At 44.5% G+C, this 16,406-nt stretch overlaps 1 protein-coding gene across 6 annotated transcripts in view; it reads left to right on the top strand.

Annotated features, from left to right (window-relative positions):
• Positions 1-14,867, top strand: part of LOC129859357 (anion exchange protein 2-like) — an 88,480-nt gene extending 73,613 nt beyond the window's left edge. For all 6 annotated transcript variants that reach the window (XM_055929039.1, XM_055929036.1, XM_055929038.1 and 3 more), the window contains 17 exons: positions 262-398; positions 2,397-2,577; positions 2,743-2,878; positions 3,252-3,453; positions 3,692-3,800; positions 3,919-4,103; positions 4,296-4,509; positions 4,698-4,904; positions 5,215-5,363; positions 5,552-5,746; positions 6,390-6,626; positions 6,729-6,818; positions 7,001-7,167; positions 7,546-7,799; positions 8,080-8,249; positions 8,837-9,010; positions 9,416-14,867. In XM_055929039.1, coding sequence (XP_055785014.1) covers positions 262-398; positions 2,397-2,577; positions 2,743-2,878; positions 3,252-3,453; positions 3,692-3,800; positions 3,919-4,103; positions 4,296-4,509; positions 4,698-4,904; positions 5,215-5,363; positions 5,552-5,746; positions 6,390-6,626; positions 6,729-6,818; positions 7,001-7,167; positions 7,546-7,799; positions 8,080-8,249; positions 8,837-9,010; positions 9,416-9,496 — 2,888 coding nt within the window. In that variant the 3' untranslated portion in view covers positions 9,497-14,867. The remainder of the gene's footprint in view (positions 1-261; positions 399-2,396; positions 2,578-2,742; positions 2,879-3,251; positions 3,454-3,691; positions 3,801-3,918; positions 4,104-4,295; positions 4,510-4,697; positions 4,905-5,214; positions 5,364-5,551; positions 5,747-6,389; positions 6,627-6,728; positions 6,819-7,000; positions 7,168-7,545; positions 7,800-8,079; positions 8,250-8,836; positions 9,011-9,415) is intronic.
• The last annotated feature ends 1,539 nt before the right edge of the window (positions 14,868-16,406 follow it).

The following is a 16,406-nucleotide window of genomic DNA, read 5'->3' as shown; positions in this document are numbered from 1 at the left end:
TTGTATAAAGCGCAAGGTTCATAGCGTGGGAAAAAAGTAGCGGCTTATAGTCCGGAAATTACGGTACAATGGATTCCTGACCACTGTTAGTCAGTGTTTGGGATCACAATCGCCACCACAGTCATATTCAAAACAAAGAATAAGGGGATGTCAATACATGATAGATCAATATATAGTGACAATCGTGAAACTATTGCGATGCCTGTCCATAGATGGTGATTTTGCACTCACCTCTCCCATTTCTCACCTTTCACTCCTCAGGCCATCGTTTTGAGGATGTCCCTGGGGTACGGAGACACCTGGTCAGAAAGAGCACCAAGGGCCAAGTTGTGCATGTCGGCAAGGACCACCAGGAGACCAGCATACGCAGTCAAAAAAAGGACCGGACCCCACATGAGGTGAGTGTCCGAAAAAACAAGCAGTAGTACCCACTCCTTTGCTTGTGTTGGGAAACAGTGTCACATAGTCCCTTGTTTCAGATAGTATGATTGGGTTTTATTAATGTAGATGGTTTTCATGGATTTCCTGACGTTTTTGGCAAGGATGAAGATTTGAAGGTTGATGTTGCTGCTTATTTTAAGACATTCCATGCAGGACACGTGTAGGTGAAGTTCCTCTTTGGAGACCAGTTTCTATGTTTTGCTCAGTTTAGACAAAGGTAAATAGTGGTCATTGCTTTCTTGACCCCCCCCCCCCATGAGCCATGTTCTAGTAACACACACACACAGAGGCCCCCAACAACAGGTTCCTCTCAGGGTAGAGAGTGTGTACGAGCTACAGTGCGTGTGTGTGGGGAGATGTAAGGGTCGCCTGCTCTGTGCGCGGGTCTGTGTCAGTGTGTTGAGCCCACCCTCTCGCTCCTTCCAGTCGTTACCGCCAGTGGTTCTGTACCGTTCTGCCTCCCGGCCAGACGGAATGGTCTTATTGGACTACTCCGGCCATATGGCCCGGCCCCAGAAGGTGAGGCGGCTTAGCCGGCCAGACACAGGTTCCAGGAGTGTGGGTTTGCATGTGGCGCCGTGTGTCTGCACGTGAGGGTAGGTACAGTATGATCACTCGCTAATCATCAGTTAGGTTGTTGGCTTGGTACTAAAACAGGTAGTGGTGGGTTGGGTCGCACTAACTCACCAGCCTAGTTTCTCTTTAACCAGCCTGTTGTGACGTGATAAGGCTGTAATGGTGCGATACTGTGTTTCTACTCATCAGAGTCTCTACAATTTCTACTGTATTTCTACTCATCACAGTTTGTGGATGTTCGGGAAGAACTTAATCTCAACGGAGCGACTGTGGTGCTCATTCAAATGGTTTTGACTGAAATAATGTTGCATTTACTAGTTGCTTCGGCTAGTTTCTGTCCGTGGCCTATATTTGCGAAGTGTATTGACTTTGAGGATAATTTCAATGCATGTTTATTGGGTGTTCCTAATATAACCGAGTAACACTGTTGAGTGTGTTTCTGTTTGACGGCAACATGCACCGTATACTTGGGTTCAACTACTATTTTAAAATCTTTTGAACATTTGCTCCAGCCTGCCTGGAATGCCGGATGGACTGGGTTTGCAGTTTGGGGACTATTTTATTGGTCCATTAAGCCAGGCAAGCTCAATCAACCACAAATAAAGTATTTAAAATAGTAATTGAACCCAGGTCTGATGCATTTTGCATGGTTTTCAGAAGTCAGTAGGTTCAAGGCCTGGTGCCAACTACTTTCACGCTTGACATTTTGAAGAGTGAAACTAGATAAACACATATGGACACGTAGTTCTCTGGATATGCTTTCCCTTCCTTATAATGTTGACTGTCTTTAAAGAAACAGCATGATCCTGAGAAGAGCTAGCGTTCATTCTAAAATAACAGAAGAATATGGACAAAAAAGTGCTATCTGGGATCCTTGGGACGTCCCTACCCTAAATCCTAACCCCTACCCTTGCCTAACCTTAAATATAACCCTTGTCTAACTTTATCCCTTGCCTTACCCAGTTGAAGTTGAAATGTAAAATGGTTAGGGCCATCCCAAGGATCCCGGACCGAAGCAGATCTAGACACATTTAAGCTAATCGAAAACAATTTCCCCTGATAGTTCAGTTATTCCAATCCTCACTGAATCTAATCAAGTTTGCTCAATAATAACTTGGTTTGAAGGAGATGCTTGTTTGAACATTTCAGACTCCTGGATGTGCATGGGCATCTACACTGAACATGCTAATATCATGGATATTGACTTGCATTAGTTTTTGGACAAACATGCTACAAAGTTAGCAATTGGAGACAGTGGTCACTGGCCAGGTAAACAAAAGGATTACTGTCTTACCTTGTACATAGACTGCTTACAGGGTAAGGAAACCAATATGTAATTTGGGTGAACTATCACTTTAGCGTCCATCTCTCCCTCTCAGGTGTTTGTGGAGCTGAACGAGCTGATCATGGATAAGAACCAGGAAATGCAGTGGCGGGAGACAGCGCGTTGGATCAAGTTTGAGGAGGACGTGGAGGAGGAGACGGATCGCTGGGGCAAACCCCACGTGGCCTCGCTCTCCTTCCGCAGCCTGCTGGAGCTCCGCAAGACCATCTCCCACGGTAGGAGAGGAGGAGAGAAAGAGAGGAGAGGGAGAGAAAGAGTGTGTGTGTGTGTGTGTGTGTGTGTGTGTGTGTGTGTGTGTGTGTGTGTGTGTGTGTGTGTGTACATCTGTGTTTGCCCTCACTGCAGTGACCCTAGTGTGCCGTGTCTCATCTGCCACCCAGGGGCGGTGTTGTTGGACCTGGACCAGAAGACTCTGCCTGGCATCGCCCACCAGGTGGTGGAGCAGATGATCATCTCAGACCAGATCAAGGCTGAGGACCGCGCCAACGTGCTCCGAGCCCTGCTTCTCAAACACAGGTACAGCACGACCACTACACCTACAAATCGTCTAACACAGCTTAGTGAAAAAGACACTCTTAAGACGATCTCATCTCTTAGTATGGAAGTACGGAATACTGCCGTAGTTTTAGAAAATGTGTTTGGACATTACTGTATTTATACTCTGGCTGTTGTTTTTCAACAGGATACATAAAACAAATCGCTGGAGTTCGTCTAACATTCTGATCTCATAGATGAAATGGCATTATTAGTTCAGCATGTCAATTCACACTGAACTTTCCATGCCTGTCCCCCACGCCGCCTGCTTGCTTGGTAGGTCCCACCTCGCCCTCTCTCACGCGATGTATCTCCTGCTCAACCTCTGTGTGCCTTTCCCTCCCTCCCCCCGCAGTCACCCAAGCGACGAGAAGGAGCACAGCCACAACCCCTTCCCCAGGAACATCTCTGCGGCCAGCCTGGGCAGCCTGCTGCCTCACCACCACAGCTCCAACCACATCCACCAGCCAGAGCCCTCCGTCACAGAGCCCCTCATGGGCTCGGCCAGCTCGGCGGAGCAGGAGACGCGCGTCGACGTGGAGAAGAACGACGTGCAGGTAACTACAGCTCCGGGTTGATTGATACTATGTGGTTTACTGTGGCGAATGTAGGTTGGATAACTTATTTGACTGACAGAGAGAGCAGGCAATAACATTGTGGCGGAGACATGTTTATTTGGATAGATATGTATCTTCTAGCAGTACATGGTTGAGTCCCTTTTTAATGGGTAAGGTCTCCTGTTGGTCAGCTAGACAGAGACCTGCGTTAACTACGTTATGATTTGGTGTTCTGCAGCAGAAGGAGTCGACTCCAAATATTGGCATGCACAGGTCCAAGTCCAAGCATGAGCTTAAGCTGCTGGAGAAGATTCCAGAGAACGCTGAGGCCACTGTTGTCCTTGTGGGTGAGTTGAATTCTTTCAAAAAGGTACCCATTGTTAACTGAAAACGAACCAGTGAATACTGGCTGAAACAGGAGTGTAAAATATTGCAGTTTCCCAGATACTCTGTTCCTCTTTCCAGGCAGTGTGGACTTCCTGGAGCAGCCCACCATGGCGTTTGTCCGGCTGCAGGAGGCGCAGGAGCTGGACTCTGTACTGGAGGTCCCCGTGCCCGTCAGGTTCATCTTCGTCCTGCTGGGACCCTCCAGCACCAACATGGACTACCACCAGATCGGACGCTCCATCTCCACACTCATGTCTGACAAGGTCAGCGTGGGACCAATTTAGAGCAGACCAATGGATAGAGTGCAATAAAAAACATTCCGTGTTGTAATTTCACTGTTTTCAGTTTCCATTTATGTTTTCATTTGGTTTAACTGTTGTTACCTCTGAAACCTCACACAGGATGATGAGTATAAATCCTAATATGTCGAGTGTTTCCTTCCCCTTTCCATGCAGCACTTCCATGAGTCGGCCTACCTGGCGGATGACCGTCAGGACCTGCTCAACGCCATCAACGGCTTCCTGGACTGCAGCATCGTGCTGCCCCCCTCAGAGATGGGCAGTGAGGAGCTGCTCCACTCAGTCTCTCGCTTCCAGAAGGAGATGCTCCGCAAGAGGGAGGAGCAAGGAGCCCTGCTGGCCAAGGAGCCCAAAAGCCAGGAGGAGAAAGGTGGGGGAATTCTGACATTTTGGTCACAGAGAAAGGATGTCCTAGAAACTTTCCCAGCATCTCAGACCGTTACCTGGATGATAATGTTTTAAGAGTTTCCTTTTTTTTCTTCAAACCAACTTAATTTTTCTAGTGCAGTATTTGAAATTGAAGTCCATGTTGACACGGTCTGTGTTCATGTCTTCCAGAGGCCCTTCTATCGCCCGGGAAGCCGGGAGACGACCCCCTGCAGCGTACGGGACGCCCCTTCGGCGGCCTGATCCGGGACGTGAAGCGCCGCTACCCAAAGTACGCAAGCGACTTCAAGGACGCGCTGAACGCCCAGTGCGCGGCGGCCGTCATATTCATTTACTTCGCCGCTCTCTCCCCAGCTATCACCTTCGGAGGCCTCCTGGGTGAGTCCCCCAGGGGTTTAAGATGGCTAGCAAATTCTGGCACATTAACAGAAATGTTGATGAACGTACATTGTCCCTGTGTAAGTTCATTAAGTAAGGGGAACAATGAACAGGATGAAAAAACTAACCTCACCACAAATCCACCCGATACCAATCTACCCCAACCAACACACAACCAGACACTTAGCATGTGTTTAAGTCAGGCATTGGAGCTGTATTGAATGCTATTTACTAATGTTTTCAAATAATGTTCTTAGGTTGTTTCCTGAACGTTGCCTGTGCGGTTTCTTGACTGTGTGCCTTGTGGTAGGTGAGAAGACTGAGGGTCTGATCGGTGTGTCTGAGCTGATCGTGGCCACAGCACTCCAGGGCATTCTCTTCTGTCTCCTGGGGGCCCAGCCGCTCCTGGTGGTGGGATTCTCTGGACCCCTGCTCGTCTTTGAAGAGGCCTTCTACTCTGTGAGTTAACTCAAATTGGATTCGGAGATGACATTCTTAACTACTACTTAAGAATCCCTTTTGTATTTCCCTGCCAGTGATGGTGTGTGTAACAATCATGTAACAAACCTTCCGTCAGTGTCATAACTTGTCACACCCTCTACCACTAGTTGCTTGTGTCCTAACCTCTCTCGCTCATATATATATAGTTCTGTAAGGGGAATGGGGTTGAATACCTGACGGGCCGGGTGTGGATCGGCTTCTGGCTCATCATCATCGTGGTGATAATGGTGGCCTTGGAGGGCAGTTTCCTGGTTCGCTTTGTCTCGCGCTTCACCCAGGAGATCTTCTCCTGTCTCATCTCACTCATCTTCATCTTCGAGACCTTCTCCAAGATAGGCAAGGTACTGTAAACCTGGCGCTCAGTTGACTATAGTATTGAAACTGATAGAAACTATTTAGTGCCCTTATTAATGCTAAAAGCACTTGAATTTGTAGAGGGGGGATCAAATCTGTCTCTAGATTGGACTATGCTCACAACATGGGGTCGAAATAATACATTGCATAATATGATGCAAAATGCATCTTACTGTGACACATTCTGTATTTTTTAAGTTCTGTATCTTACACTTGATTGTTGACATACAAAACATTTTGGGACCGTATCTACAGTGAACTAATAAAACAAAATACCAAAAGATAGATTTTGAGTGGTATTTTCCTTTAACGGGTACGTATTTTGTGATTTGAGTGGCCCTGATCCGAGAACAAAGTGAATGGGACAGAAAGCCCGGCTGTAATCCGGCCTTATGATTTCAGGAATGTTACTATTTTCAGACCTTTGCCAACACAAGACTTTGAAGGGATTAATTTTCTATGAATTAATCTCCATTCTCAGAACGTGTTTGTGCGGGGACCTTAAAGGTATAATGTCAGTTTTAATCTCTCTGAAGTTGTGTTGAAGTGATCTCGGTCGGGGGGAGGTAGTGTGTGCGTGCGTGCGAAGCGGTGCTTTAATGCGAGCCATTTTTCTGTGTCGCCGGGCAGATTTTCGTGGAGCACCCGCTGCAGCGCTGTTCCTCTGACAACAGCACGGCGGAGAACTCCACAATGGAGAATAGCCCCCTGGAGCTGTTGCTTGGCAACGGCACCATTTCGGTGGTGCCGGTGAAGGTCTGGAGGGAACCCAACACAGCACTGCTCTCCCTGGTGCTCATGTCTGGAACCTTCTTCATTGCATTCTACCTGCGCAAGTTCAAAAACAGTGCCTTCTTCCCCGGCAAGGTAAGATACAGAAGCATTATCAGGATGTATGTCAATTTAATACAAACTTAATAAGACTAAACATAATTATTTTGGAGTTTATGCTGTTTTTTTGTTGTTCAGCTGCGTAGGATCATTGGGGATTTCGGGGTCCCCATAGCCATCCTCATCATGGTCCTAGTGGACTACAGTATACGTGACACGTACACACAGGTGAGCAGTACTGCAATGACAAGAACTCCAAAGACCTTCATTAGTTTGTTAATTGAATCGTCTCGAATATGCTTAACTTCTGTTTTACTGATAAATTCTATAGAACCAGTTTCTTTGAAGACATATTACGTCATGTCATTACCCTCTATAACACATGTCACTTTCTCCCTGACCTTGTGTAGAAACTGAGTGTGCCCAGTGGCTTCTCTGTGACTAGTCCTGAGAAGCGTGGCTGGGTGATCAACCCCCTGGGCATGGACACCCCGTTCCCCATCTGGATGATGTTCGGCAGCATGCTGCCCGCCCTGCTGGTCTTCATCCTCATCTTCATGGAGACACAGATCACCACGTGAGTCAGTGTCACACACACCTCTCTCCCATCCTCTAGGGTCTTCTTTCCCCAGACATTCAAATCAAAATCAAAACAAATCCAGCTTTATTTGTCACATGCGCTGAACACAAGTGTAGACCTTACCATGAAATCCTTACTTACAAGCCCTTAACCCGTTTTGAACTGCACTGTTGGTTAAGAATATATTTACCAAATAAACTAAAGTAAAAAATAATAAAAAGTAAGACAATAACATCATTAAAATACATGGTGTGAATAGACGGTATATACAGTGTGGTGAGGACATGCATGGAAGACATTACATTTAATATATTATATATTTATCAGATTTACTCCTTCTCAACCATCTGCCTCCCTCCCTCCCTCGCTCCCCAGGCTGATAGTGAGTAAGAAGGAGCGGATGCTGGTTAAGGGTTCTGGCTTCCACCTGGACCTGCTGGTGATCGTGGTATTAGGGGGCACCTCGGCCCTGTTCGGCCTGCCCTGGATGGCCGCCGCCACCGTGCGCTCCGTCACGCACGCCAACGCCCTCACAGTCATGAGCAAGGCAGTCGCCCCAGGTGACAAGCCCCGCATCCAGGAGGTCAAGGAGCAGCGGGTCACAGGGTTGCTGGTGGCCATCTTAGTAGGTGAGTGTCTTGTCGGCTAGATGTAGAATAGACTAGAATGGAAGATGTTTGGCGCTTCTAAAAAGTTTAACGTAGCTTCCTCCCATTGGCTCCTCCCTTCTCTAGTGATTTGAAAACATAGGATAAAAACAAAATATACAAGCGAAATACCTGTACTTTGCTTCTGTTAACTTGGCTTTTCCCATCAGACTAAAAGAAGAGGCAACTGTAATAGAGTATTGAGATGCACTCATGTTTTCAGTAATTTCTCTATCTAAACTCTTCCTCCCTTGTCCTCCAGGCCTTTCCATCGTGATCGGAGACCTCTTGCGTCAGATCCCCATCGCTGTGCTGTTTGGCATCTTCCTCTACATGGGTGTGATGTCACTCAACGGCATCCAGTTCACCGAGCGCCTGATGCTACTGCTGATGCCCCCCAAGTACCACCCAGACCACACCTACGTCCGCAAGGTGACCACGGCACACAGTCACAGAGAGAAACTTAGAGCAGTGGCTCTTGGTCCGTATGCATTATGATCTGAAAGGCAAAACTGATTCTAGTTCAGAAACCCCTACTCTGAGACACTTGTTGGTTCCCAAAACCTTTTTGGCCCTGATCCACCGACTAGCTAGGCTGCCTGATACCAAACTCAGTCTTCCTGACTACAGAATCTGGAGAGGCTGATATGATGTTGTAGGCACGATGCGTTGATAATGAAGGGGGGGTGCATTTTCTTCTGTGTGTTTTTCTCATTCAAACACAACGCATACAGCCACACACAGCTCCCAAGCACCGCCCCCTTCCATTACAGCTCAGTGGGTCACAGCTGTCCTTTGCTGTGTACCACGTGGGTCGCATCAGCCATGCTACCGAAGAGAGCCTTTCCTGTATAATCCACTATATAAACCTATAGAAGCTATTTACCCCAATGGGATACCAGACTGTGTATATATACTGTATGTGTTATACTGTATCATATGCATGATTTTCATTGTCCCATTTCATGTGTATTACGGTAATCCACCACATTAACCCATAGTCACTGTGTCCCCCCCAGGTGAAAACGCTGCGGATGCACCTGTACACGCTGATCCAGCTGGTGTGTCTGGCATCGCTGTGGGCCGTCATGTCCACCGTGGCTTCGCTGGCCTTCCCCTTCGTCCTCATCCTCACCGTGCCCGTTAAGATGTTTCTGTTGTCACGCATCTTCACCACCCGAGAGATGCAGTGTGTAAGTTAGCCCACACGGCGGCACACTAGGCCCATTCACTAGCTTTAGGCCAATTCACTAGCATTCAACCTATGGGCCCTGGTCAAAAGTAATGCACTATATAGGGAATAGGCTGCCATTTGAGACGCATCTACTGTCTAAACTCTGAGGACATTTGAGGAGAGTGCCTTATGGCACATTATATGAAAAGCGTAGGGAGTTTCTACTTGAGGCTGTCTGATCTGCTTGTTCTTCAGGGGGGTTTTAGGCCTGGCCTGGCTTGTAATGGACTTTTTACCCTGTATAAAACGCTGTACATTTGATTGAAGAAAGATTTACAATTCATCTACCTAATTCAAATCAATCAATCTTAATCAACAGTATAGTTAGTGCCTTGCTCTAACATTCTGCTCTCTTCTCTCCCAGCTGGATTCTGATGACGCAGAGCCCATCTTTGATGAGAGAGAGGTCCATGACGAGTACTCAGAGATGCACATGCCTGTGTGACCCACACCATCATATGCCTACCTATTGCTGGATTCATCCCGCAGTGGCCAAACCAACCTGCCAATCACTCTACCAGCCAATGAGAAGCCTGTCCAAGGGAAAACCCTATATACCCAATTGACAGACCTTCAGACCATCATTGAGCTCTGTTGGTCCTGGCTTCCATTGATTTAACCACACCTGACCGAAGGGCAAAGATGTCGTCTGCAGGCTTGGTTCCCTTTCAATCTCATTCACTTGGACAGAGTTCAATTGGATGCCATGAATGATTCAACGTTTTCATGACAACATACAAGCTGCCTCATGATGACACACAGCAGCAAATGGAGACCCATTATAGGGGGCATATCATGTCATCGGAAGGGGTTAGGGGTCGGAGCACTTTGTGGCGTTAGGGATGAATACCGACTGAAAGGTCCAACCAGTTCAGCATATTTATTTTATTCATCATCCATGTTTTTATATATTGCTACATATTTTTTTAAATATCAGTGGAGGAGAGGTTAAAATTGTGCTATATAGATTTATAATTTCAAGGTTTATTCCAATGACATGAGATATATATATATATTAGTAAGTTGTTTAAGACACAATGATACATTTTTCAACCCTGAGAGGGTGCGCTGATTCACATTGAATGTGTGGATGATTACATATGGGATACATTCCTTGAGTCAATATATTTTAAAATATTGATATTTGATTTTGTTCTCTTTTTATGTTTAGCTCTTTTAGCTCACTAAGCGCCTTATTAAGAAGACGATAACTGTACTGAGGAACGTTGTAGATGTTGCCTTATTTGTTTTAAACGGCTGTAATTTCAACAGCCACTTTTAAGCTCTGAGCACTTTTTAAGACACCAAATTTGAATATTTGTTTTTGTGTAATATTAAATTAGTGTTTCATATTTGCCTTTAGGTGTCTTAGTATTTGATAGACTAAGCTGTGTAAAATAAATACATAGAAATGTAAGGCATCTATCTCCATACCATTCCATTAGCTAGTACGGAAGGAGTCCGATTTTTATGTTTCCAAACAATTACAAAGGAGACCTGCTCCGACTGATATCAAGCTAATAAGGTAGTGGAGTCCAGTGGTTTTACCAGAAGTCATTACAACACAGTACTTAACAGGTCCGCAGTCATAGCGGTCTTGTGGAGATGTGATGAGATGTGGGAATCTGTCTGTGATTGTGTGGTTTGTTCTGGACAGAGAAAAGATATGCAAAAAAAAATGTTCTTCAGTTATAATCACTTGTTTTCATCCAGTCATCATCTGTGCTTATTTGGCCGCTGTGGTGCCTCAAGCTTAGCGGCAGAGGGGAACCAAATGTAACCAAAGTACACATGGTAGTACCAAATGCTTTCAAAGTACTGTACTGAACGTAAATGTAACTCTCCCCAAACGTATTTTTTTATGTAAATTGACCGGAACTATTTGTCCGTCCGTATATGTAGTCTTTTCACATGTATTTAAGGTACTGAAGTGGGATCCCATTTCTCAAGTGCTACACATTTCTGAAGTACTGTCTACATGAAATAGTTATACAGGTAAATGCCAAAATAATGTAAACACCTGAGTAAATGAGGGATACAAATGATATTGAAAGCAGGTGCTTCCACGTGTGGTTCCAGAGTTAATTAAGCCGATAACAACCCATCATGCTTAGCGTCATGAATATAAATCGTGGGTGAACTATTATTTTGGCTACCATGGCTTTGCCCTCATAAGATGATAATGCCCCCATCCACAGTGCACAAGTGGTCACTGAATTGTTTGATGAGCATGAAAACGATGTAAACCTTATGCCATGGCCATCTCAGTAATGCTTATGGGAGATTCTGGAGCAGCGCCTGAGACAGTGTTTTCCACTACCAACAAAACACAAAATAATGGAATTTCTTGTGGAAGAATGGTGTCACATCCATCGAATAGAGTTCCAGACAGAATCTATGCCAAGGTGCATTGAAGCTGTTTGGCTCGTGGTGACCCAACGCCCTATTAAGACACTTTATGTTGGTGTTTTCTTTGTGTTCACAATGAGGGTGATAATGCAGATGCAGTATATGTCCTGGGGGGGACATCTTTGTGTTCTCACTGTCAACCTGTCGGCATAAAACTTGTACATTTTTGGGGAAAGGACTTATTTGTTTCTTTTCTGTGTGAGTGGTTTTATTTCTTGCCAGACCTCGGCCATGTTTACAATTGGCTCATTCATCCCCCTCCTCTCCCCTGTAACTATTCCCCAGGTCGTTGCTGCAAATGAGAACGTGTTCTCAGTCAACTTACCTGGTAAAATAACGGTAAAATAAAAATAAATAAAATGTAAATAGTTTTAAGTGTGGTCAGAACAATCGAATGTGGTTCAGTCATCTCTGTATCTTGCCACCTGGTTAATGATGTTTCCAAAGTGAGCAAAGGGGTTCAGCAGGTCAAGACCATTCTCTTGCAACATTCCATTTTATCATACGTCTAAGGTCATTTGAGTAATTATATTATCAAGTGTCAGCTAGAAAGAAATTCATTGTCTAAAATGCATAAATGATACTGTTGGCCAAATTTCTGTTCAGTCCGTGTAGAGTTGACAATCACCTTAGTATTGCCCATGACACAGGAATGGCTTGAAGCCTTTTTACATATATTTTTATTATATGTACACGCACAGTACCAGTCCAAAAGTTTGGACACATCCACTCACTCAAGGGTTTTTCTTTATTTTTACTATTTTCTACATTGTAGAATAATAGTGACGACATCAAAACTATGAAATAACACACATGGAATCATGTAGTAACCAAAAAAGTCTTAAACAAATCAAAATATTTTTTAGATTTTAGATTCTTCAAATTAGCCACCCTTTGCCTTGATGACAGCTTTTCACGCTCTTATGATTCACCTTGAATTCTTTTCCAACAGTCTTGAAGGAGTTCTCACATGTGCTGAGCAGTTGTTGGCTGCTTTTCCTTCACACTGTGCTCCAACTCATCCCAAACCATCTCAATTGCGTTGAGGTCAGGTGATTTGTGGAGGCCAGGTCATCTGATGCAGCACTCCGCCACTCTCCTTGATCAAATTGCCCTTACACAGCCTGGAGGTGGGTTGGGTCATTGTGATGTTGAACAACAAATGATAGACCCATTAAGTGCAAACCAGATGGGATGGCTTATCGCTGCAGAATACTGTGGTAGCCATGCTGGTTAACTGCCTTGAATTCTAAATAAATCAGACAGTTTCACCAGCAAAGCACCATCACACCTCCTCCATGCTTCACAGTGGGAACCACACATGCGGAGATCATCATCCGTTCACCTACTCTGCGTCTCATAAAGATGCGGCAGATGGAACCAAAAATGTCACATTTGGACTCATCAGACCAAAGGACAGATTTCCACCGGTCTAATGTCCATTGCTCGTGTTTCTTGACCCAAGCAAGTCTCTTCTTCTTATTGGTGTCCTTTAGTAGTAGTTTCTTTGCAGCAATTTGACCACGAAGGCCTGATTCACTCAGTCTTCTCTGAACAGTTGATGTTGAGATGTGTCTGTTACTTGAACTCTGTGAAGCCTTTATTTGGGCTTCAATTTCTGAGGCTGGTAACTAATGAACTTATTCTCTGCAGCAGAGGTAACTCTGGGTCTTCCTTTCCTGTGGCGGTCCTCATGAGAGCCAGTTTCATCATAGCGCTTGATGGTTTTTGCGACCTGCACTTGAAGAAACTTTCAAAGTTCTTGAAATGTTGCGCATTGACTGACCTTCATGTCTTAAAGTATGATCGACTGTCATTTCTCCTTGCTTATTTGAGCTGTTCTTGCCATAACATGGACTTGGTCTTTTACTAAATAGGGCGATCTTCTGTATACCACCGCTACCTTGTCACAACACAACTGATTGTCTCAAACGCATTAAGAAGGAAACAAATTAACGTTTAACAAGGCACACTGGTTAATTGAAATACATTCCAGGTGACTACCTCATGAAGCTCGTTGAGAGACTGCCAAGAGTGTGCAAAGCTGTCGTCAAGGCAAAGTGTGGATCCTTTGAAGAATCTCAAATGAAATCAATTTTGAATTGTTTAACACTTTTTTTGGTTACTACATGATTCCATATGTGTTATTTCACAGTTATGTCTTCACTATTATTCTACAATGTGGTAAAAAATAAAGGAAAACCGTTTAATCAGTAGGTGTGTTCAAACTTTTGACTGGTACTATTGTGTCTGTGTGTGTGTGTGTGTGTGTGTGTGTGTGTGTGTCTGGAGTTAGACCTATGAATATTATTTTTAACATGAAATGCACTCATTGATTGTTAAGCCATGTCTCTGTCTTTTCCTTCTCAATGTTAAGCACTTCTCAATGTTCTTCCCATGGTCTATGTCATGTATTTGTGCCTGACTAGATCTACAGCTGCACATGGTGACCTTACATGTGTCACCTGAATATGTCACCAGCGTCCTATCTGTTTCCGTTTGTCAATGAAGTTCAATAGTTTTCACTTTTAGAATGCCCATGAATCAGGGCCTGTATTCGTAAAGAGTTTCAGAGTAGGAGTGATATCTGCCTGGCTACCAAAACTCCTTGTTCCAGCCAAATGCTATGCCAAGCCCACAGACTATAGTTTGTTCTCTGCAATGAGTCTGGATCTGTGTACCTCACTGACGATTTTTGTAACGCAAACACATTCTAACTGTTCGGATTGGTCCCAGAAACCGATGGGTTGGGCCAGAGCCAAAACATACCTGGGTAAAGCAGGGTTTTGAAAATTCATCATTGGCTTTGATATTCTGATTGGTTAGAGATTATCCAATTGCTGCTGACTTTTTTTTTTTTTTTTTGTACAACACCCCTCATTTTGACCTCACTTCAACGATGGCAGTCTCAGACTGAAGTATGTAGCGAACCTAAAACAGCGGAATATTTCAGTTTGAGTTGTCAGGCAATGATGATATAGGCTCAGATTTCCCTTTTTAGATCCTAATGAATAGGATTATATGGACAGAGGGGACCTGATCCTAGCATTCCTACTCTGAGACTCTATTAATCCACGTCCTGATCCCTCACATGAATTGCATTAAGTGGCATTATGTGTTGTCTTAAAGGGTGTTTGTTGTGCAGATGTTTTAAAAGCTGTTGCAGTAATGCATGACCATGGACAAAGTGGTGGGAAGCAAAATATGTTTGTTTTTTTGTGGAAACGGGGATGGATGGGGGGAAGGTATTCTGTACATGATTGGCAGAGCCCACCATAAACTTTGTTTTTTTTTGGTAGTTCAATTTCAAAGGACACATATAATATTCTGGGTGTTCGTTGCTTTTGTTCAGTGTACATAAATAGTTCAAATATTGATAAGTAAAGTAACTTTTATATTTAACTTGACCTGTGCTGTAGTGTTATTTTTATTGAAGAATTCCACCAACATACAGTGCATTCGGAAAGTATTCGGACCCCTTGACTTTCTCCGCATTTTGTTAATTACAGCCTTCTTCAAAAATGTATTTTAAAAATAAATAAAGTACCTCATGACAAAGCAAAAACAGGTTTTAGACATTTTTGCTAAAAAAAACTGACTTCAGACGCTTTACTCAGTACTTTGTTGAAGGACCTTTGGCTGTGATTACAGCCTCAAGTCTTGGCACACCTGTATTTGGGGAGTTTCTCTCATTCCTGTCTGCAGATCCTCTCAAGCTCTGTCAGGTTGGATGGGGAGCGTCGCTGCACAACTATTTTCAGATCTCTCCAGAGATGTTAGATCGGTGTCAAGTCTGGGGTCTGGCTGGGCCACTCAAGGACATTCAGAGTCTTGTCCTGAAGCCACTCCTGTGTTGTCTTTTCCTGTGTGCTTAGGGTCGTTGTCCTGTTGGAAGGTGAACCGTTGCCCCAGTCTGAGGTCTTGAGCACTCTGGAGCAGGTTTTCATCAAGGATCTCTCTGTACTTTGTTCTGTTCATCTTTGCCTCGATCCTGACTAGTCTCCCACTCCCTGCCTTTGAAAAACATCCCCACAGCATGATGCTGCTACCACCATGCTTCACCATAGGGATGGTGCCAGGTTTCCTACAGATGTGACACTTGGCATTCAGGCCAAAGAGTTCAATCTTGGTTTCATCAGACCAGAGAATCTTGTTTCTTATGGTCTGGGAGTCCTTTAGGGGGCTATTGGCAAACTCCAAGCAGGCTGTCATGTCCCTTTTACTTATGAGTGGCTTCTGTCTGGCCACTCTACCATAAAAGCCTGATTGGTGGAATGATGCAGAGATTGTTGTCCTTCTGGAAGGTTCTCCCATCTCCACAGAGGCACTCTGGAGCTCTGTGACCATTGTTTTCTTGGTCACCTCCTTGACCAAGGCCCTTCTCCCCCAATTGCTCAGTTTGGCCGGGTGGCCAGCTGAGCAATTGGAAGAGTCTTGGTGGTACCAAACTTAATCAATTTAAGGTTGATGGAGGCAACTGGGTTCATGGGGACCTTCAATGCTGCAGACATCTTTTGGTACCCTTCCCCAGATTTGTGCCTCGACATCCTGTCTCAGAGTTCTATGGACAGTTCCTTCGACATCATTGCTTGGTTTTTGCCCTGACACGCACTGTCAACTGTGGGACCTTTATATAGACAGGTGTTTGCCTTTCCTAATCATGTCCAATCAATTGAATCTAACACAGGTCGACTCCAATCAAGTTGTAGAAACATCTCAAGGATGATGAATTGAAACAGGATGCACTTGAACTCAATTTCGAGTCTCATAGCAAAGGGTCTGAATACTTATGTTATACTTATATTGTGTGTAGATTGAAGAGGAAAACATTTCATTTAATACATTTTAGAATAAGGCTGTAATGTAACAAAATATGGAAACGGGGAAGGAGTCTGAATACTTTCAGAATGCACTGTATATTTTTTTACATTTGACTTATACATTGC

Source organism: Salvelinus fontinalis, chromosome 7 (assembly GCF_029448725.1).
Source record: "Salvelinus fontinalis isolate EN_2023a chromosome 7, ASM2944872v1, whole genome shotgun sequence".
NCBI lineage: Eukaryota > Metazoa > Chordata > Actinopteri > Salmoniformes > Salmonidae > Salvelinus > Salvelinus fontinalis.
The sequence above is the reverse complement of the archived record's forward strand: the minus strand, read 5'-3'. Positions and strand labels throughout refer to the sequence as shown.